The 17,459-nt window shown below is 37.9% G+C and overlaps 1 protein-coding gene across 1 annotated transcript in view; it reads right to left on the bottom strand.

The window, feature by feature from the left end:
* LOC149529103 (putative aldo-keto reductase 1) overlaps positions 1-17,459 on the bottom strand; it is a 108,362-nt gene that overhangs the window by 74,517 nt on the left and 16,386 nt on the right. Inside the window, exons 2-4 of the mRNA XM_089808347.1 lie at positions 16,186-16,353; positions 15,890-16,093; positions 15,332-15,504 (exon numbers count right to left, since the gene is read on the bottom strand). Coding sequence (XP_089664473.1) covers positions 15,332-15,504; positions 15,890-16,093; positions 16,186-16,353 — 545 coding nt within the window. The remainder of the gene's footprint in view (positions 1-15,331; positions 15,505-15,889; positions 16,094-16,185; positions 16,354-17,459) is intronic.

The following is a 17,459-nucleotide window of genomic DNA, read 5'->3' as shown; positions in this document are numbered from 1 at the left end:
GCCGACGGAGTGATTGTCGTCGGTGTTTCTGTAGCCAACGGGATGATTGTCGTCGATGTTTCTGTAGCCGACGGAGTGATTGTCGTCGGTGTTTCTGTATTCTGTAGCCAACGGGTAAATAGTTTGTAGCAGACATAATGTTTGTGACCGACGGACTCCTTCGGGAAGGTTTAGCGGATAGTATTTATATCTCGTCTGGGATCATTGTAAATCATCATTGATCTTATCTTATGAAGCATAATGTAATGTTCTGGCATATGCGAATAATAATAAGGAATTCTACTATTCTATCTATTATTTGTATGCATTGTTTTCTTTACCCAGTACGGTAAACAAAACACATATACCGCAATCATGCAATAGCAAAGAAAATTGCCACTACATGAACCATGTTCAAACAATGCCTTCAAACACATTTTTGGAGAGTAAATACATACACCAAAATGGATGCAATAGCAAGGAAATTCGCCACTACATGAACTATGTTCAAACACGTTTTTGGAGAGCAAATACATACACAAAAATGCATGCAATAGCAAGGAAATTCGCCACTTTTTCCCTTTTATAAGAAAATGCATTATTTGGAGGTATATGTATGTATTTGAGAACATGCAATACCATAAATACTAGTCACCAAGTCTAAACGTGTTTAAAAAGGCATTTGCATGTTTATAACTCCTTGCTTTTGCTAAAAAAATCGCTACCAAGTCTAAAGGATTAATGACTTTAGTGAAGAACACCCTTTTAGAAAATATATACATGAGTTAACATATATGCAAACCCTCCAAAAATCACCACCAAGTCAAAACACATTTTTGGAAGTCATTAACATATTTTTAAAGCACATGCAATTGGGTAGAAAATCACAACCCTTGATCCTTTCTCCTATGACCAAAGCATAACACATTTTTGAGATGCATTTACATTTGTTTAAAAACATATGCAGTTAGCTTCAAATTCAGCACTTTTGCCTTAGGCTTAAAGGGTACAATGCATTTTTAATCAACAAAATATGCATTTGGGTTCAATATTTCCAATTTGGCTTAATGTGGGTAGAAATTTCATTTTAAAATTACATTTACAGGTTATAAAGACATGCGAATGAATTTAAAAAACCCATTTAGGTGGTGATTAAAAAAAAAATATGCATTTGATTATTAAAAATGAACTTTAAATACAATAACATCCGTAATCATATTCAAAAAGCACATGCTAAATGATGCTAGGACTTAAAATTCATTAGGAATGGATTTTCATGAAGTATTTTGCATGTGGATATATGCAATATGAAATAAAAATCTCACTTTATGCACTCAAGTTGTTTCATGTGTTTATATTTAATATTCAACTATAGTCTTTAATAAAGTAACATGAAAAATGGCCAAAAAATAAGCTATTTTCATAAAACATAAAAACTATAGTCAAATCAACTCGAAATGAGTTGAAATTTCAAAATGGATCACAAAATCACTTTAGCTATTAAATATAATTTTATATCTTACAATTGTCAATAAAAAGACCACTTTTATGAGGTTTTTAATAAAAATATGCAGTTGACCTGAAAAACCCCACTTTTCCCCTTATAACTTGAGCTAGACAATTCTGATTTGGACCTAAGTGAGCTCGAATCGAGTGGAATTCTAAGGGCTATTCACCTAAGACAAAAATAAAATAAAAAACTATTCACAACGTAAAAAAAAACAAAGAAAAGACATAAAAGTTCACCAAAAATCAAGTGTTTGCAGTGCGAGAAGAAAAACTTTTACTAACAAACAATTGGGGATAATCTTGACGGAGAACCTTCGAAAGAACACAAAGACATGACTACAAGAGGAACAATTCAGAAATAATGAATTGTTTTCATGATGCCTCATCAACGTGTTAAAACAAAGAGGGTTTGCCTAGGAATCCCTAAGAAAATTACATAGTGTTGCCTCAATTTTATGATGTCAAAGTTTAAGACAACACATGCCTTGCCAATAAGGAGGCCTGTCACAAATAAATTATGATTATAAGATAAATCATTATGATTGGACAAAGTAGACTTCAACTTCAAAGCCTCAAATTCAAACTATAAATTTAAAATTTTAATTAAACTTAAAGAAAACACATAATAAAGAATTACCTGGCTATAATAAATGGAATGCTGCAAAAGTACCAAAATTTGCAAAAACAATTTTTGACAACATCATGAATCTCGTTGTTCCAACCCATACTCTCAAGCGAGAGTTGTATGTTAGGAGTAGTGCGCGGTAAAAAATGACTATCCAATCTCGACTTCCACACTCTAGGATGAAGGGTAATAGTGTTACCATCAAAAGCAAAAGCACTAGCACTAGAATGAAAGAGAGGCCTAGTAGAACCCTCTCCAACACAACTTGAAGAACATGTGGGAGCATGGGATTCAGTAACACATAACTCTTTCAATTCCCTCTTCTTAGTTAACTTTTCTAGTTTGTGTGTTTCTAAGAGGACATAACAAAGATGTTTTTCCTCAAAAGATTATTTATTGCACACACTAATATCATGCCCAAGTATGCCAGCGACTCGGTATTTGAATCTATTGATGCCACCATAATTGATTTCTTTACAAAAAACATTTTGTTTGATTATTTCTTCTACAAAGAAAATCGCCATTATATTCCCAAGTTGCATCCTTTGGAGGCATTGTAAAAAATGAATGTTAAGGCTGTTATAATAAGAAAATTCAAACTTTTACGATGTTATAAACTAATAAAAGAAATCAGCAAACCTTGCATTTTTTGAGAAAAAATTGTAAATACATGTTTAGAATTTTTTTTCTAAAAAAATTGTAGGGTTTGCTCTTTACACTTTGCTAGTATCCTACTTCTCTTATGCAATTTAATAAAAAGTACTCAAGATCAAGAAATTTATATTAAAAAAAGTTAACAAACAATGAAAAATACATTAGCATATAAAAAAAATCAACAAAATCTACAAAGTTTTACACACATCTCTTGCAAATAAGTTGATAAGTGTTGCTATTGACTCCTTAATGCTCCCTATGCAAGCTTATGGCCCCCACAAAGTGATTTGTGGTCTCTTTGATGCTTTTCTTCTCTGCCGGTTGCAAAGCTATGCTTCTCACTTTTCTTCCTCTCCCTTTTTCTCTCTTCTTCCCATACAAGCAATTAGAAGGCATTGTTTACCGCATAGATTAATTGATTAATGCACACAGATAATGAACAAGAACAGCAACAGCAATATTCCCTTTATTATTTGCATATGCCAAAAGATTACATAATGCTTATGATAAGATGATTTACAATGTAACCAGACAGGGTATAAATACTTTCTGTCGAACCTTCCTGAAGGGGTCCGTCAGCTACAAAATCTTTACCGATGACATCAACCCGTCGGCTACACAATCTTTACCGATGACATCAACCCATCGGCTACACAATCTTTACTGACGACATCATCCCCCCCAAAAGAAAAAGTCATCTTTGGACGACAATTACAAAATATCCGAGACTAATTAACAACAAAATACATTAACTGACTAACTATAACAAGATAGATTTTCTTCTGCCAAACCATTTTCACATTCATCCCGTGCCTAGACCAAACTGGTCTCCAACCCACATTGCATCTACAGCCAGAATATTGTCTCCTTAGTAGAGCTGAATTTGATAGCCACCCATGCTACTTTCTCTGCTTCCAACTCCTGGGTACCCTGAGTCAAGTGTCGCTGAACTACCTTCGACTGGATGATCAACTCTTCCCGAGCTCTCTATGCATCCACCAAGACAACCTCACGCCCAACACCTATTCCAAGTGCCTCTGGTACACAAACACTCCATGCCTGCAGTAGCTCTAGGTCTCATCAACTGGTCACACTTCCCACGACTGATAACTGCAACAACTAGGGGATGCCCCCAGCGGGGTCGAGGGGCCGCCGACAAGACCAAATTAGCACTTCTGAAGCCACACGAAACACCTTTTTTGTGATTTTCTTCTGATCCAACACTCTTTCTGACAACCGCTTATGTTTTCTACCTGATCATGTATTTCTCTTCCCTTTGGCAACATGTATTACTCATTCTGAACTATGTCAATCTGTCGTTTTTTTTTTTTAGAAAACCTCCCGACACCCTTCTTCTGCGTCTGCAATCTTCTTCTCCCTCTCCAGTTACTACCGTATGGAATGGCTCCCTTCTTTAAGATATATGCGTGGGAGAAATCTTCAAAAGCTGGAGCTGCTACCCGTAGGGAAACAAAGACAAGTCGTGGAAAGAGTTAGTTGCGGAAAAAGCAAGAAGAACCTAGTCACGTCCACGGAAGAGAAGTAAACACCAAACTTAGTCACGTCCACAGAAAAGAAGCAAATACTAAGTTGTCGAAAAGTTAAGAGGGCCTCCGTAGAAGGTAAGACAAATGCACAACAACAATTTGCGGGAGACGAAAAGCATCCACAACAAAAAACCTCTGCAGGGGAATGGAAAAAACATCTGCGGGAGACAGTAGATGTCCGTGGGAAACAATAAGAGGCTGCGAGAAAACAATAAACGCCCGTGGGAGAAAAAGATAACCCCGCGGAGACACCAATGGAAGCAAAGAGTAATGTCCACGGAAAAGAAAGCAGGACACGGGGAAAAACAACAGCAGGAGGACAAGGTAGTCCGCCGGAAGGAAGACACCCGCGGGGTGTCTGTAGGACAACCTGCCCATAAAGCAGCAGTCCGTGGATGTTTCTGCTAAACCCATTAACTAGTTGACTTACTAATTTATATCCATACACTTACCTACTAACAAATAGATATTAACCATGAACTAATTTTTTTTATTATTATTTTCTTTTCTTTTCTTTTCTTTTTTTTTCTTTTTTTTCGCCATACAACAAACTCAATTTCTGCCATGGTACATCTTCAGCTTCGACCCATTGACTGCCTAAAACACTTCTTGCCTATCCATTGCTCCATTGTCACCTACCTCTCGGATCTTGTATGGCCCGACCCATCTGATCTTAAATTTTCCTGGTTTAATTTCATTTCGTCGGTCATACTTCAGCACCAAGTGCCCCGGCTGAAATCTATTCAGTTCCAGATGCTTATCACGCCATGCTTTGTGTCTGTTCTATGTCACCTTCGTGGCCCACTGTGTCTGCGATCGCCACTCATCTAGATTATTTCCTTGTTGTCAGCACCCTTCAACTAATTTTATGGTGCAATGTATTCTTTTCTTTCTATGCAGTCCGTTCACCATGTACCAGACAGTGGGATCTTTCTTTTTTCTAGGTTCGGACTGTATGTTCTTCCCCTCAGCTTCAGCCGTAACCGCTTTTCCTTTTTCCGCTTCTCTGTATTCCTTCGGACATTCATTTTCCTCTTTTTTCTCAACTTCGTTGACCCTTAACATATTACAACTCAGAAACAGTTCGTAGTCTTTTATCTGCCAGTGGAAAAGGCCATTCACCGAGTCTAGGTCGTCGTCATTCAATCCTCCTCGTAGTCTCAATACTCCTTCGTCCGGTTCCATTCTCCTCTTTCCTTCGTTGTCACTTTCGCCTTCACCTTTTGAATTTAACAATGCTACCTCCTCACCTACCATTTGTGTGTGTAGGTCAATTATGAATCTTTTGCCTCCGCACTCCATTGATAAGGTATTTTGTTTCCAATCATGTTTTACTTTTACTTGCACCGACTAATTTCGTCCCAAAATAGCATCATATCCTTTTCTTTTCAATGGAATGACCACGAAGTCCAATAAAAATGGTTGCGTTTCAATAGTTACCAGTTGCGCCCTCAAGGTTCCCAACGGTTTGATCCCGTGCTAGTCTGCCGTGAGCAACTAGAATGGTGGCCACAATGTCGGCTTTCCCAATTTCTTCCAGGTATCCTCCGGTAACACATTCACACCGAACCCTCCGTCAACAATTGTGTCTGTCAAAACATTTCCCAAAATCCCCATCTCGACGACCGCTAGATGCCTTCCCATTGTGAGTGCCAAAAGCATTGGGTCTGTTGCCGTTGTTCCACTACTGTCCCTTCCTATTTCCTCTGTTGCTTTCGGAAACAGTGTATAATTCAAAATGGTCGTTCGTAACTGGGGCATTGTAAGAAGGTCACTTATCTTGACCAGTACCTCCATTTGTAAGATCTGCCATACGATGTTTTGTTCCGCGGAGTTCCTTGTCGAGGTGCCAGTGGTGTCCTTCAACTGAGATGTCTCTGCCTGTGATGCCTTTTCAATTTCTGCCCGCGCTTCCCCCAATTTCCTCTTTTCTTCCGCTAAATCAGGGTACACTTTTGCTTGCCTCCATGTAATTGCCAGAAACTCCTCTTCGTCCGTCCCAACAATGATCAAATTTACTCCGGACTTTGGGCACTTGGCATCTTCATGATTGCCGAGTCCGCACCATCTGCATAATAATTTCAGTGTGCTTGCCATTGTACAATCTCGGGTAAAGTGGGCCCACAAATTACATGCGTGGCATTGAACGATCGGTCGTCCATTCGCATCATACTGGATTCGACTTCGACTGCCATTGTTATTGTTATTGTTCGCATTGTTATTGTTGTTTTGCCCTCTACTATTGTTTCTGTACCCACCCGAAGTGGCACCATCAATGTTTGCATTTTTGTTCCCTCCTGACGTGGAAGCTGCCTGTGTCAGAAGCATTTGTTGATGTCCTCTGGTTTTCATATTGAAGGGGCATTCTTTTGTGGAATGTCCCATGATCTGACAGATGTCACAGAATTGGTTTTTTGGACATGACCCTTTAGTATCACCTTCCGTCTTACATTTCGTACACCACAGCTCGCTTCCCTTTGTCTCCTTCTGCATGTTTTTAAATTCCTTCATCATACAGATCATGTCCTTCTATAGGGTGCGGACCTTCTTGCTACTGGTTTCATCATCACTGCTATCCTCTCCTGAGGATGCATCATCATCTGAGTCGGATGAACTATTCTTCTTTTTCTTTTACGTCTTCTGCTCGCCTTCCAAGTTCATTGCTCTATTGTGTGCTTCTGTGTATGACGACGGCGGCACAATTTTCATCTTCTTCCACAACTTCGAACATAGGCCTTCCACGAACCATCGTTTTTGCAGTCCGTCTGCCCACTTATTTTCCATTTTATTTATCAAATCTTTTAATTTCCTGGCATAGATGCAGACAGTTTCATTCTTCCCTTGCTTAATATTGAATATCTCTGCTACAATCTCATTATCATCCCGCAATAGTTGAAATTCAGCAAAAGACTCCTTTTTAATGTTATCCCAATTGTTTAACTTTTACGAATCTATATCAGCAAACCAATCAATTGCGACACCCTGTAGAGTTGTCGAAAATTGCCTCACCCATTCGTTTGCATCTATGATGTCATTTTCTCTCCAAATCATTTCGCATGTTTTACAGTGTCGGATTGGATCTGCCATACCATCGCCATCAAACTTCGGCAGCTTTTCCTTTGGTCCCGCCATCACTACTGGATTTTGTGCACGGGCGTTGTTCAGTCCTACAACATTGGCGCTATTCACTCCCACACCGTGGCTTTGCACTCCCACACTGGCAGTCTGCACTCCCACACCAACGATCTGCTCTCCCACACCGGCGGTCTCAATAGCTGCGAACCTTGGTGAAGAAGGATCTTCTCAAGTTGTCCCCTACGGAAGTGTATCCCAGACAAAGAGTTCACTCCACGCTCGTGCTCCCTTGGCACTCAGAGCCATGCGAGTTGATTCCCTTCCGTCTAGATTCTCTTCCCTCGGCGAATACAAATTCAAAAACACCTCCCTTGCTTCTTCCACCAACTCCACCTGCTATCGAATCTCCTGCAACAACTCTTCCGTGCTTCTGTGTCCGTCAACAATCTTCTGGAACCTCCTTCTGCGGTCTGCTTGCTGTGCCAAAATTAAATTTTCTTGCGCAGTACGTATGCCATCTTTTGCCTTTACCTTATTTCGATCTTTGTTAAGCTGATTTGGCATTAATCTTCATTCCTCCCTCCCTCGAAGTTCATAGGGCAACAGCACCAAATGTTTACCGCATAGATTAATTGATTAATGCACATAGATAATGAACAAGAACAGCAACAGCAGTATTCCCTTTATTATTCGCACATGCCAAAAGATTACATAATGCTTATGATAAGATGATTTACACTGTACCCAAACGGGGTATAAATACTTTCTGCCGAACCTTCCCAAAGGGGTCCGTCGGCTACAAAACAATCCTAATCTACCCGTCGACTACAAAATCTTTACCGACGACATCAACCCATCGGCTATACAATCTTTACCGACGACATCAACCCGTCGGCTACACAATCTTTATCAATGACAGGCATTTATTAAAAAACCTATTATTTTATGTTTTTTAAATGCCAACTTTGGCACTGCCACCATTGGGTCATGTTGCTTAGGCTCACTGAGTTCTAACGAGTTATGCCGAGTCCCCAAGATGGGCGAGTTGTGCCCAAAACTTGATGAGTCGAGCTTTTGAGTCAGCATAACTCGGTTGGGTTGACCTATAATGAACCGATGCTGGAACCATAGTTGAAAAACTCGCCAAATGCAAAAACTCGCCAAGCCGCCCAAAAGTTTAATCAGGAAAAACTCGGCGATTTAAAAAAAAAACTCGGGAACCTAAAAAACTGCTGAAATTTAATTAAAAATATATTTATTTTGCAAAATTTAATGAGAAGATTAATCTAATAAGTTAATTAAAGACAATACAAAAGAAAGAAACAAAGTTTAAATATATATAAATGCATAATGCGTACAAAATTGCATTCTCATACAGAATGCTCATGGTAGGAAGCAAAATAGTAAATTACTAAATAGTTTCAATCTATCAAACTAGAGGTAAATACTAAAAGTCTAAATACATCAATACAATGTCAATCACATCTTCCTCTTTCCACTTGCACTAGCAGGAAAGCGAGGGGGTCTAGTCCTAGAAGAAGTGCTCCGCACTGGGATAGGGCGTGAGCTGCGTGACTGTGAACTCTGTGGCTGTGCCCCCACGCTCGACGTCCCTACTGACTGGCTCGGCATCGTAGAAGAGGATGCATCTCCTCCTAATGGTAATGCCTGATCCTCGCTTGAATCATCATCATCCTCGTCCTCATCCTTAATGTCATCCATAGCGAACTGAAAATCAGTGTTAGCTTCCCCCTCCATGGCCTGCCTCTCCAAATCAGCGATCTCATCTGGTGTAAACAATGGACTTGGCTCCTATGCTGTCCAATCAGAATAAGGATCTATCTCATCTAGATCAAGCGGACCAGGTAGTTCTAAGAGCTGTGCCATTTTTATGCGCAACTTAAGACTATAGTGCACATAAACAAGATCATTAAGCCGTTTTTGAGTCATTCTGTTTCTTTTCTTTGTATGGATGGACTCAAATAAGCTCCAATTGCGCTCACAATGGGATGAGCTACAAGGTTGGGATAGGACTCTGAGAGCAAATTTCCTTAAATTGGGGGTATTGCCACCCCAACTTGCCCACCAAGCATCTGCAAAACAAAATTAAAAAAGTTATAAAGCAATAAAAAAAAAAATCAAAAGCACAACTTATCAATTAGCAAAAGTTTTAAAGTTTGATGCTTTACCTGGCGCTTGAGTAGATCTTGCTCTCTTTGCTAGCATAGAAGAGAACAAAGGACCCCTTGATTCCACATAGATTTGTTGTTCGGCCACAATAAGGTCTCTCTCCTCTTCACTTGATATCATTCTCTCAATGCATTTAGAGAGACCTTCCATGACCTCTCCATTAGAATCTGAGTAGAAATCATCAGCCCTAAAACAAATAGAAAATGATATCAAGTCTTACTACACAACCTTAAAAAGTAAAGTAAAATAAAGACTTATTAAAATTCCAACTTCAAGGACAATCAATTATCATAGTACCTAAATTTGGGATTGAGGAAGTAGCTTGCTGCATGAATAGGTTGGTGGAGCATATTGTTCCACCTCCTATCAATTATTTCCCAAATGGGGTCAAATCTGAGACTGTCCCTGTGATAGTAACTTCTAACAGCCTCTTTCGCCCCATCCATGGCCTCATAAAGACTTCCCCTTGGGGATTGCTGCCCATCACATGTGCGCAAGACTAGAACCAGGGGCAGAGGCATCTACATTTGAAATTTTAAAAATACAAATTAGTTAATAACATAGTAAGTTATGAATTGATAATGAAACTTGAATAAACTAAAAATATAATGAAGTTACCTCCACAATCTCCTTAGCCTTTGCAAAAAAGCTATCATCAAAGACTATTCATGCCATAGCCTCTCCTTCGAGCTTCTTTGAGTAAGGTGAAGCAACCCAATCAGCACACACAAACATTTGCTTCAAAGCCAATATGTGGTCAAGAATACTTTGCAACGTCAAGAAGACCGTTGCAAACCTTGTCATAGCAGGTCTCATCAAATCTTTGCCTTTAGTGGCTTTTCTCATCAAACTGAGAACCCATGGGTGATTATAGATATATTTCGTGACTCGCCTAGCATCTTCCACAACTGGACTCACCCAATCAAGTTTTCCTATGTCCTCCAAAAGAAGGTCAAGGACGTGTGCTGCACAAGGTGACCAAAAAAGTGTGGGATGCCTCTCTTGGAGGATTCTACCTAAAAGATTAGCAAAAAATCAATAATCAGTAACAAACTTTCCATATTTAGTATTTACAAATTACATCAAATCTAAATTGAATAATACCATAGCATTACATTCATGATTCATATTGATTCAAATATAAAAAATTAAATCTACTTGCTGCCACATATGCTGCTGCATTATCTGTGATTATTTGCACCACATTCTCTATTCCCACCTCCATAACAACATTCTCCAACATTAAAGACAATGTGGCTGGATTTTTCACTTTGTTGGAGGCATCGACAGATTTCCAAAACACCACATCATCTTTGCAAGCAATCAAGAAGTTAATAATGGTTCTACTTCTTCCATCTATCCACCCATCAGATAAAATGGTGCAGCCATACTTCTTCCACTCTTTCTTTTGGTCTTCTATCAACAATGTTGCCCTACCAACCGCTTTGTCCAGCAACCTACAAAATTTAGGTGTAATATTAAATAAAGTGTAAGTGTTAGTAAAAAATTAGGAAATAAGTTATAACAATTAAGATTTAAAATATAACAATGAACTAAAGTGAATCACAATTATTTACAATTACTAAATAGTAAAATACTAACCTTCCACTCATATCCTTGCGATTAGGTGGCTTGTACCCTTTGCCTGATATTGTCATTGCATTCACCATATTGACCCAATAGGGACTATCAGCGGCATTCATTGAGATATTGTTGAAAAACCAAAAATCAGCTACTGCAATATCAGTTTGCTCATGCACCTCCTTAAACCATGCAGTGCCTTCTAATGATGGCTGTGCTCCAGGTGTATTCCCGGGCACAAAATAACCACCTATCCCTGATGGGGATCCGGATGGTGATGATGAAGAAGTAGGAGATGTAGAAGAAGTGGAACTGGTAAAAGAGAAATTTTGTTTGCGGATCCGTGGGCCACGAAGAGATCCTGGTATGTTCTCAAGTGCTTCTTCTTCCTCTTGCATATCAAAAGGAGCTCCTTCAGATTCAGCTATGGCTGCCCTCATAGCTAATTTTGCCCTCTCCCTATTCAATTTTTTCTCTTCAGCAGCTGCAAGTAGGGCATGGATGAATCTTTTTTCTTCATCAGTTACCTTGAGACAAGGATTTGAGTCATGTTTCTTTATGCGTGCAAGGTGGTATTTGAGGCGGTTTATGCCTCCAGAAATAATTCTCTCACAGGGAATGCATATCACCTTCCCAATATCATTTGGACTTGGAGCTTCATAGGCATACCGCCATGCCTTATCTCTTGCATTTTTAGGCCGAGTGCCTATATATCCAGATGGGCATGTTGTTTGTGGCCACTCTTCTTGCGGGTTTGTCATGTTTTCTTAATGCTTGTCCGCTGCCCTACACATAAATAATTAAATTTATAGAAAAACGAATAAACAAAGTTAGAACTTAGAGTTAGAACTTAGAAGCTAGAAGTTTAGAACAACTAGGGTTTCAACTTTCAAATGATTTGAAATCATTTACAAACAACAAAAACAATAAAAGCTTTGCTTAAAACTATAAAAAGTTTTCAAACAATGATAAGATGAACATACCTGGAAAGAAATTTCTCTTCTAAATTCGGTTAGAATCCTCCAAAATCCACTCCAATCTGCCTTTAATCACTTGCAATCAGCGAAAACCTTCTTTGCTCCACACAAATGAAAGAAACAATGCAAAAAACAATGCATTTTGACCTATTTAGGCGTCATTGGCCGCGGGTTCCCTGAACTGCGAGTTTTTAACATTAACTCGCCGAGTTTTTGACTAAAACTCGCCGATTACTCGGCGAGTATTTGGACTCACGCCGAGTTTTTTGACAGGCGAGTTTTTGGGCGATTTACTCGCCGTCCCAAAATACTCGGCGAGTGTTTAAAACTCGCCGAGTAACCGGCGAGTCTTCCATCTATGGCTGGAACCCAATTTGATTATTGATTCACTATTTATTGTTTGCAATATTTAAATGTTTTCTAATTTAATCAGTATTTCCCATGTTTGATATGTAATAACAATTACAAGAATTTTGAAATGAGGATGTAAAATCAGACTATAATTGTAAGGAAATTCTTTGCTACTTATTTGAAAACCTCAAATCAGAATTACATGTATTAATATTGGCACTTGGCGTGCAGACAAATATGCCAAGCTGTGCCACCAAAATGTCTTCCCTTTATTGCCAAACCCATCTGCAAGTAATGAATATCCTTGTCATTCACAAGTATGCAGATCGTTGGGCACGTGTAAGGGGCTACTGCTGTGACATGACTCCTATGCCTCAATACAGTTGTTACTATGTATCGCAAGGTCCAACAAATGCGACATGGCCTTCCACACTTGTTCCAATACAAAATGCAAAGGGGGTGAATGCAAAGATAGTGCCGTACAGTCTCCTCCTTAACCACAATTGCCAACATACAAACTTCAAGAAACCAATGTGATCTTCAGCAAGAAAACGTGACCTCCATAATCCAAAAACTGATTACTATCAAAAAACTCTCCAAGTTACAATAGGCACAATAGGAGAATTTCGAAAATTGTTTACCTCAACACAATTGTTAAAGATCTTGGAATAATTCTTCAAACCCTCAGCCAGATGATTTAAGCAAGAGAAATGTAAAATTCAAGATGACCTCCCTTCTCACCAAAACCATATTTATAATGCCATTTGAGCCATTCAGCTTCACTCACACACCTTTCACTTAAAAAGCAACTTTATAATATAAAGTCTAATCACTTTATAATATAAAGTACTATGATTATTAAATGTGTATTAAATAATCATTAAAGCCAACAAGCTCTCCAATAAATATGACTTCAACAAAGAAGAACCCAAAGAGAGACCAAATAACCAAAACCAGAAGCTCATCCTGCCTGAATTGCTCAAACCAAAAATAGCAACTGGTTATGAGTGTGACTTACTAAAAATAGTAATTCCTAAAATAGTAATCTCCCAACAAAGACCCCCAAATCCAAACATCAGTTCATGAGGGTCGCGATGATGAACTGACAAAACCATACTCCAAAGACCTGCTAAGTCGAGGACATTACATGACCTAGCTTGCCAACTTAGACAACTCGCCCGACTCACAACAAGTTTGAGATCTTTGCTTGAAATTGGGAAATGAAAAAACAAATTGGGAAAAGTTTCTAATCTGCTGAAAACAATGAAGAAGATGGACATCCCCACTATGAATCCAATGAGACTACCCTCGCGACAATCCAACAAGCTAATCTCCCACAATGATCAAATCTCTAGAAAACTCAATGGGGGGTTTTGAAGCAAAATCCACAATTTTCATATCAGAAAATAAGATGTGAGTAAAAACTCCCTGTTTGCCAATATAAGCACTTTTAATTAAAAGTTAGAAATTACCCACTTAATAGACTGATTGATGCTTTCCCAAATTAAATTAAATAAGTCCAAGCATTTGGAATTCAACTATGGCAAATTAGCCAAAAAAAAAAGTTAAAATCAATTATAATGTTAAAAAAAACCTGAACACACATTTAATTCAACATTTTAATTTAATAATATATGCAACAACTATGGAATCCTAAGTGCACAAACACGCTCACAGGTCTAATGCATAATGAATCTGGATTTATCAACAGTATTGGAGGGAAGAATAATAATATAATAAACTGTGTTCGTGGTTCATACAGGGACAACATTGAATCAGTGTAAAAGGCCAAGATCACTTTCTCGTGATGCCAATGTCAGGGATATAGGTACACACTCAGATCTTGTAACTCGAGATGAATGGACTTCGTACCTATTCAATAAACAAGCAAACATCAAGTGCAGATGCTCAATATATAAATAGCCAAGTACATATAAAGACACACAGTCACAACTGAAGGAGAACATGACATTGTGTAAATCTCGCACGCAAGTGACTGTGGCTTTATTCCCACTTCTTATTAGCACCAACGAGCAACAAGTGGTGCAAACAATATCACGACATATAATCACATGATATGGCAATTAAATTAAAGCATTTATATATTCATTTAGATTCATTTGAGCATTATTTACCGGAAGTAAAAGGCAAATATCCACAAACTAAAGGTACAATAAGAGTCAAATAACATCCATCAAATATGATATAATCCATAATTCAAGTCTGAATATAAAATAAACCAGACATCATTATAAAGCATCATGTCAGAACACTGGCATCATCATGCAGATATGATCAACTGAATAGTAACATAATCTAGCATCTAACAGCTATGACACTGGTAATCAAATAATGTATAGTCATCGAAGCATCTCATCATGCAAATAAACGAGCAAACATAATGAAAGTATCTCTTGGGTCAAATTAGACATGGAACACAATGCAAACATGGAAGGCACTACACACATCCCATTCCTCCATGTTGAGACTGGAATTATATCATTTATAGCGTAAAGCAAAATATGTAGCCATAGGAAGAGACTACCTTATGTTTTAATAGATTTCAAGAAAGTTATGGGAGGAGATAAATGTTTGCATTCAATTTCAAAGGTAGGTTGTTGACCTGATAAGCATAAATTTTGGCAGCATTTCCCTTTCTTTTGTTGTTGAGTGGAGATAAGAAATATATATAGAGTGGAACAAATGAATCAAAATGTATGTTCCCCCCTAATTCAAATAAGAAAATTGACAGAAATTATTATGAATGCATAGGAAAATTTGACTGCAGTTTACACTCTCTCTCATAGATTAGAAATCATATGAAGCAATTGCAGTGCCAGTACCTGCATGCTGGAATTATTTCATCTTCAATCTCCCGAGACCATAATGACCATTCATACTGTACTGCAGTGATAGGGTGTACACCATGAGCTCTTCTTATTGTATCTAGATTAGCCTCAGAGAGTCCGATATACTTTATTTTCCCTTCGTGAACAAGCTTCTTCATTTCCCCAACCTATTGTCAATTGCAATGTGAGAATTTATTAGGCACTCAAAGCAGAAGCAATGATTCTCGGAAAATAAAGGAATAGGTTATGAAATTAGCTAATCAATACTTCGTTCTCAGTGATTACTTTTCTATAGCATGAGCTTATCCAGGTATAAGAATGGGATCAAGATAACTCGAAAACCTGAGCTACCTAGGCAATTTAGATATTGGTCTTTTAGATCAGAAGATCTCTATGCTGCAGGCATTGATGCATAAATAATGAAACAGACTGAACTAAAATTACTTTCCTAAAATCAAACTAGAAAAAAATAGTTTAGCAATGAAATTTGAAAGTATATCCACCAAATGAATGTTTTAGATCAAACATCGAGAGAGAGGAAATTGTAGTTACAGTTTCCTCTATTGGAACTTGTGTGTCTACACGGTGCTGGTAGTATAAGTCAATGTACTCCATGCCCAAACGCTGGAGGCTAGCTTCACAAGCCTGTCTAACATGCTCTGCAGTGCCCTTTATCCCAAATTTTCCATTACCACCAAAATGCCAACCAAATTTTGTTGCAATCTGAATACTCTCTCTAGGTAAACATTTTAGTGCCTGTGACACAATAATCATAATGTCAGCTTTAAACATTTCATGCATAGTGGGAAAAGAAAGCACATAGTTATAAATCAAATGCGAAAGTTCACCTTCCCAACTAATATTTCATTTGTAAAATTTCCATAGATATCTGCAGTGTCAAAAAATGTGACCCCCTTGTTGAAAGCATGTTGAAATAGAGAAGTTGTATCTTCCTCTGAAGCATAATCACCATATGCTCCTGAAAGTCCTGAACAACCTAGGCCTATTGCTGAGACCTTCAATGTCAAAAGTCAATCTAAAATAATTATGCATCTAGAGAAAAAAACAGAAGTAGAAAGTCAACAAGAGCTTTGTTTGAAATGGTCAACAAAAATAATAACTGTACATGAACGAATGATGATTAACCTGCATAGACATGCAAAAATCTTCCATTGAGTTACAACGGGGGTATGAAACTTGTCCATTTATTCCATTAATGAGTTATGGTGTATAGAACATTGACAAGAAAAAGATACAATGAAGAAATCATAATAATTTCCCTTGAACACTAAAGTAGTTCACAAGGTCTCAAGAGTACAGCAAACTGCAATATAAAATTATAAGCGCTAAAGATAATAAAGAAAACGAAATGAAAATCTACAACTAAAAATAATTTTGTAAAGTGAGAGGTAACCCAAAAAGTTAACCTTCACACACATGATAAATCCAAAATCTGACATCATGTAATACAACACAACTCAAATCATCACATAACAAATAGAGGCTATGTAAGAGATGGGAGGAAAGGAGAACATAGGATCTAATACGGAACAGTTCAATTCGGATAAAATTATGTCACCTGACTCAGGTACTAAACAGAGAGCCCCTGTAAGAGATGCAAGTAGAGGAGAGCATGGGCCATCAGACTACATTATAATAGCTTATATATAAATAAGCAAGCAAACAATAAAACATAAGGTTTTACTCATGTGACAAGGATAACCAGATTCTAGAATAGCCTAGTTGAAACAAACTAACAAAAAGCCAATAATTTCTCAAATAACAAACAAACAATACTAATGCTAACAAATATGCTAAATTCAAGATTATATTAAAAACACAATTTACTCTTGAATAAAATCTACTATATCCAACACTAGCCACTTTCTAGCATAGTGAAACAAACTAACAACAAACCAGTATTAAAAATATCCTAAATCCAAGATTCTACCATAAGCCTAATATGTTTAACACCAACCACAGGGAGCAAACAATTTCATCCAAGACAAAGTGGCGACTAAAGGTGTATATTTAGGAATTCCAGACTGCTGAAGTAGGCTTTGGGGCATGCATACTCCTCATGTATGGTAAATGTTCTAGTTGCTTCAAAGGCTTCTAAAGT

Source organism: Cupressus sempervirens, chromosome 11, assembly GCF_028749045.1.
Source record: "Cupressus sempervirens isolate cs-2001-9-10 chromosome 11, ASM2874904v1, whole genome shotgun sequence".
NCBI lineage: Eukaryota > Viridiplantae > Streptophyta > Pinopsida > Cupressales > Cupressaceae > Cupressus > Cupressus sempervirens.
The sequence above is the reverse complement of the archived record's forward strand: the minus strand, read 5'-3'. Positions and strand labels throughout refer to the sequence as shown.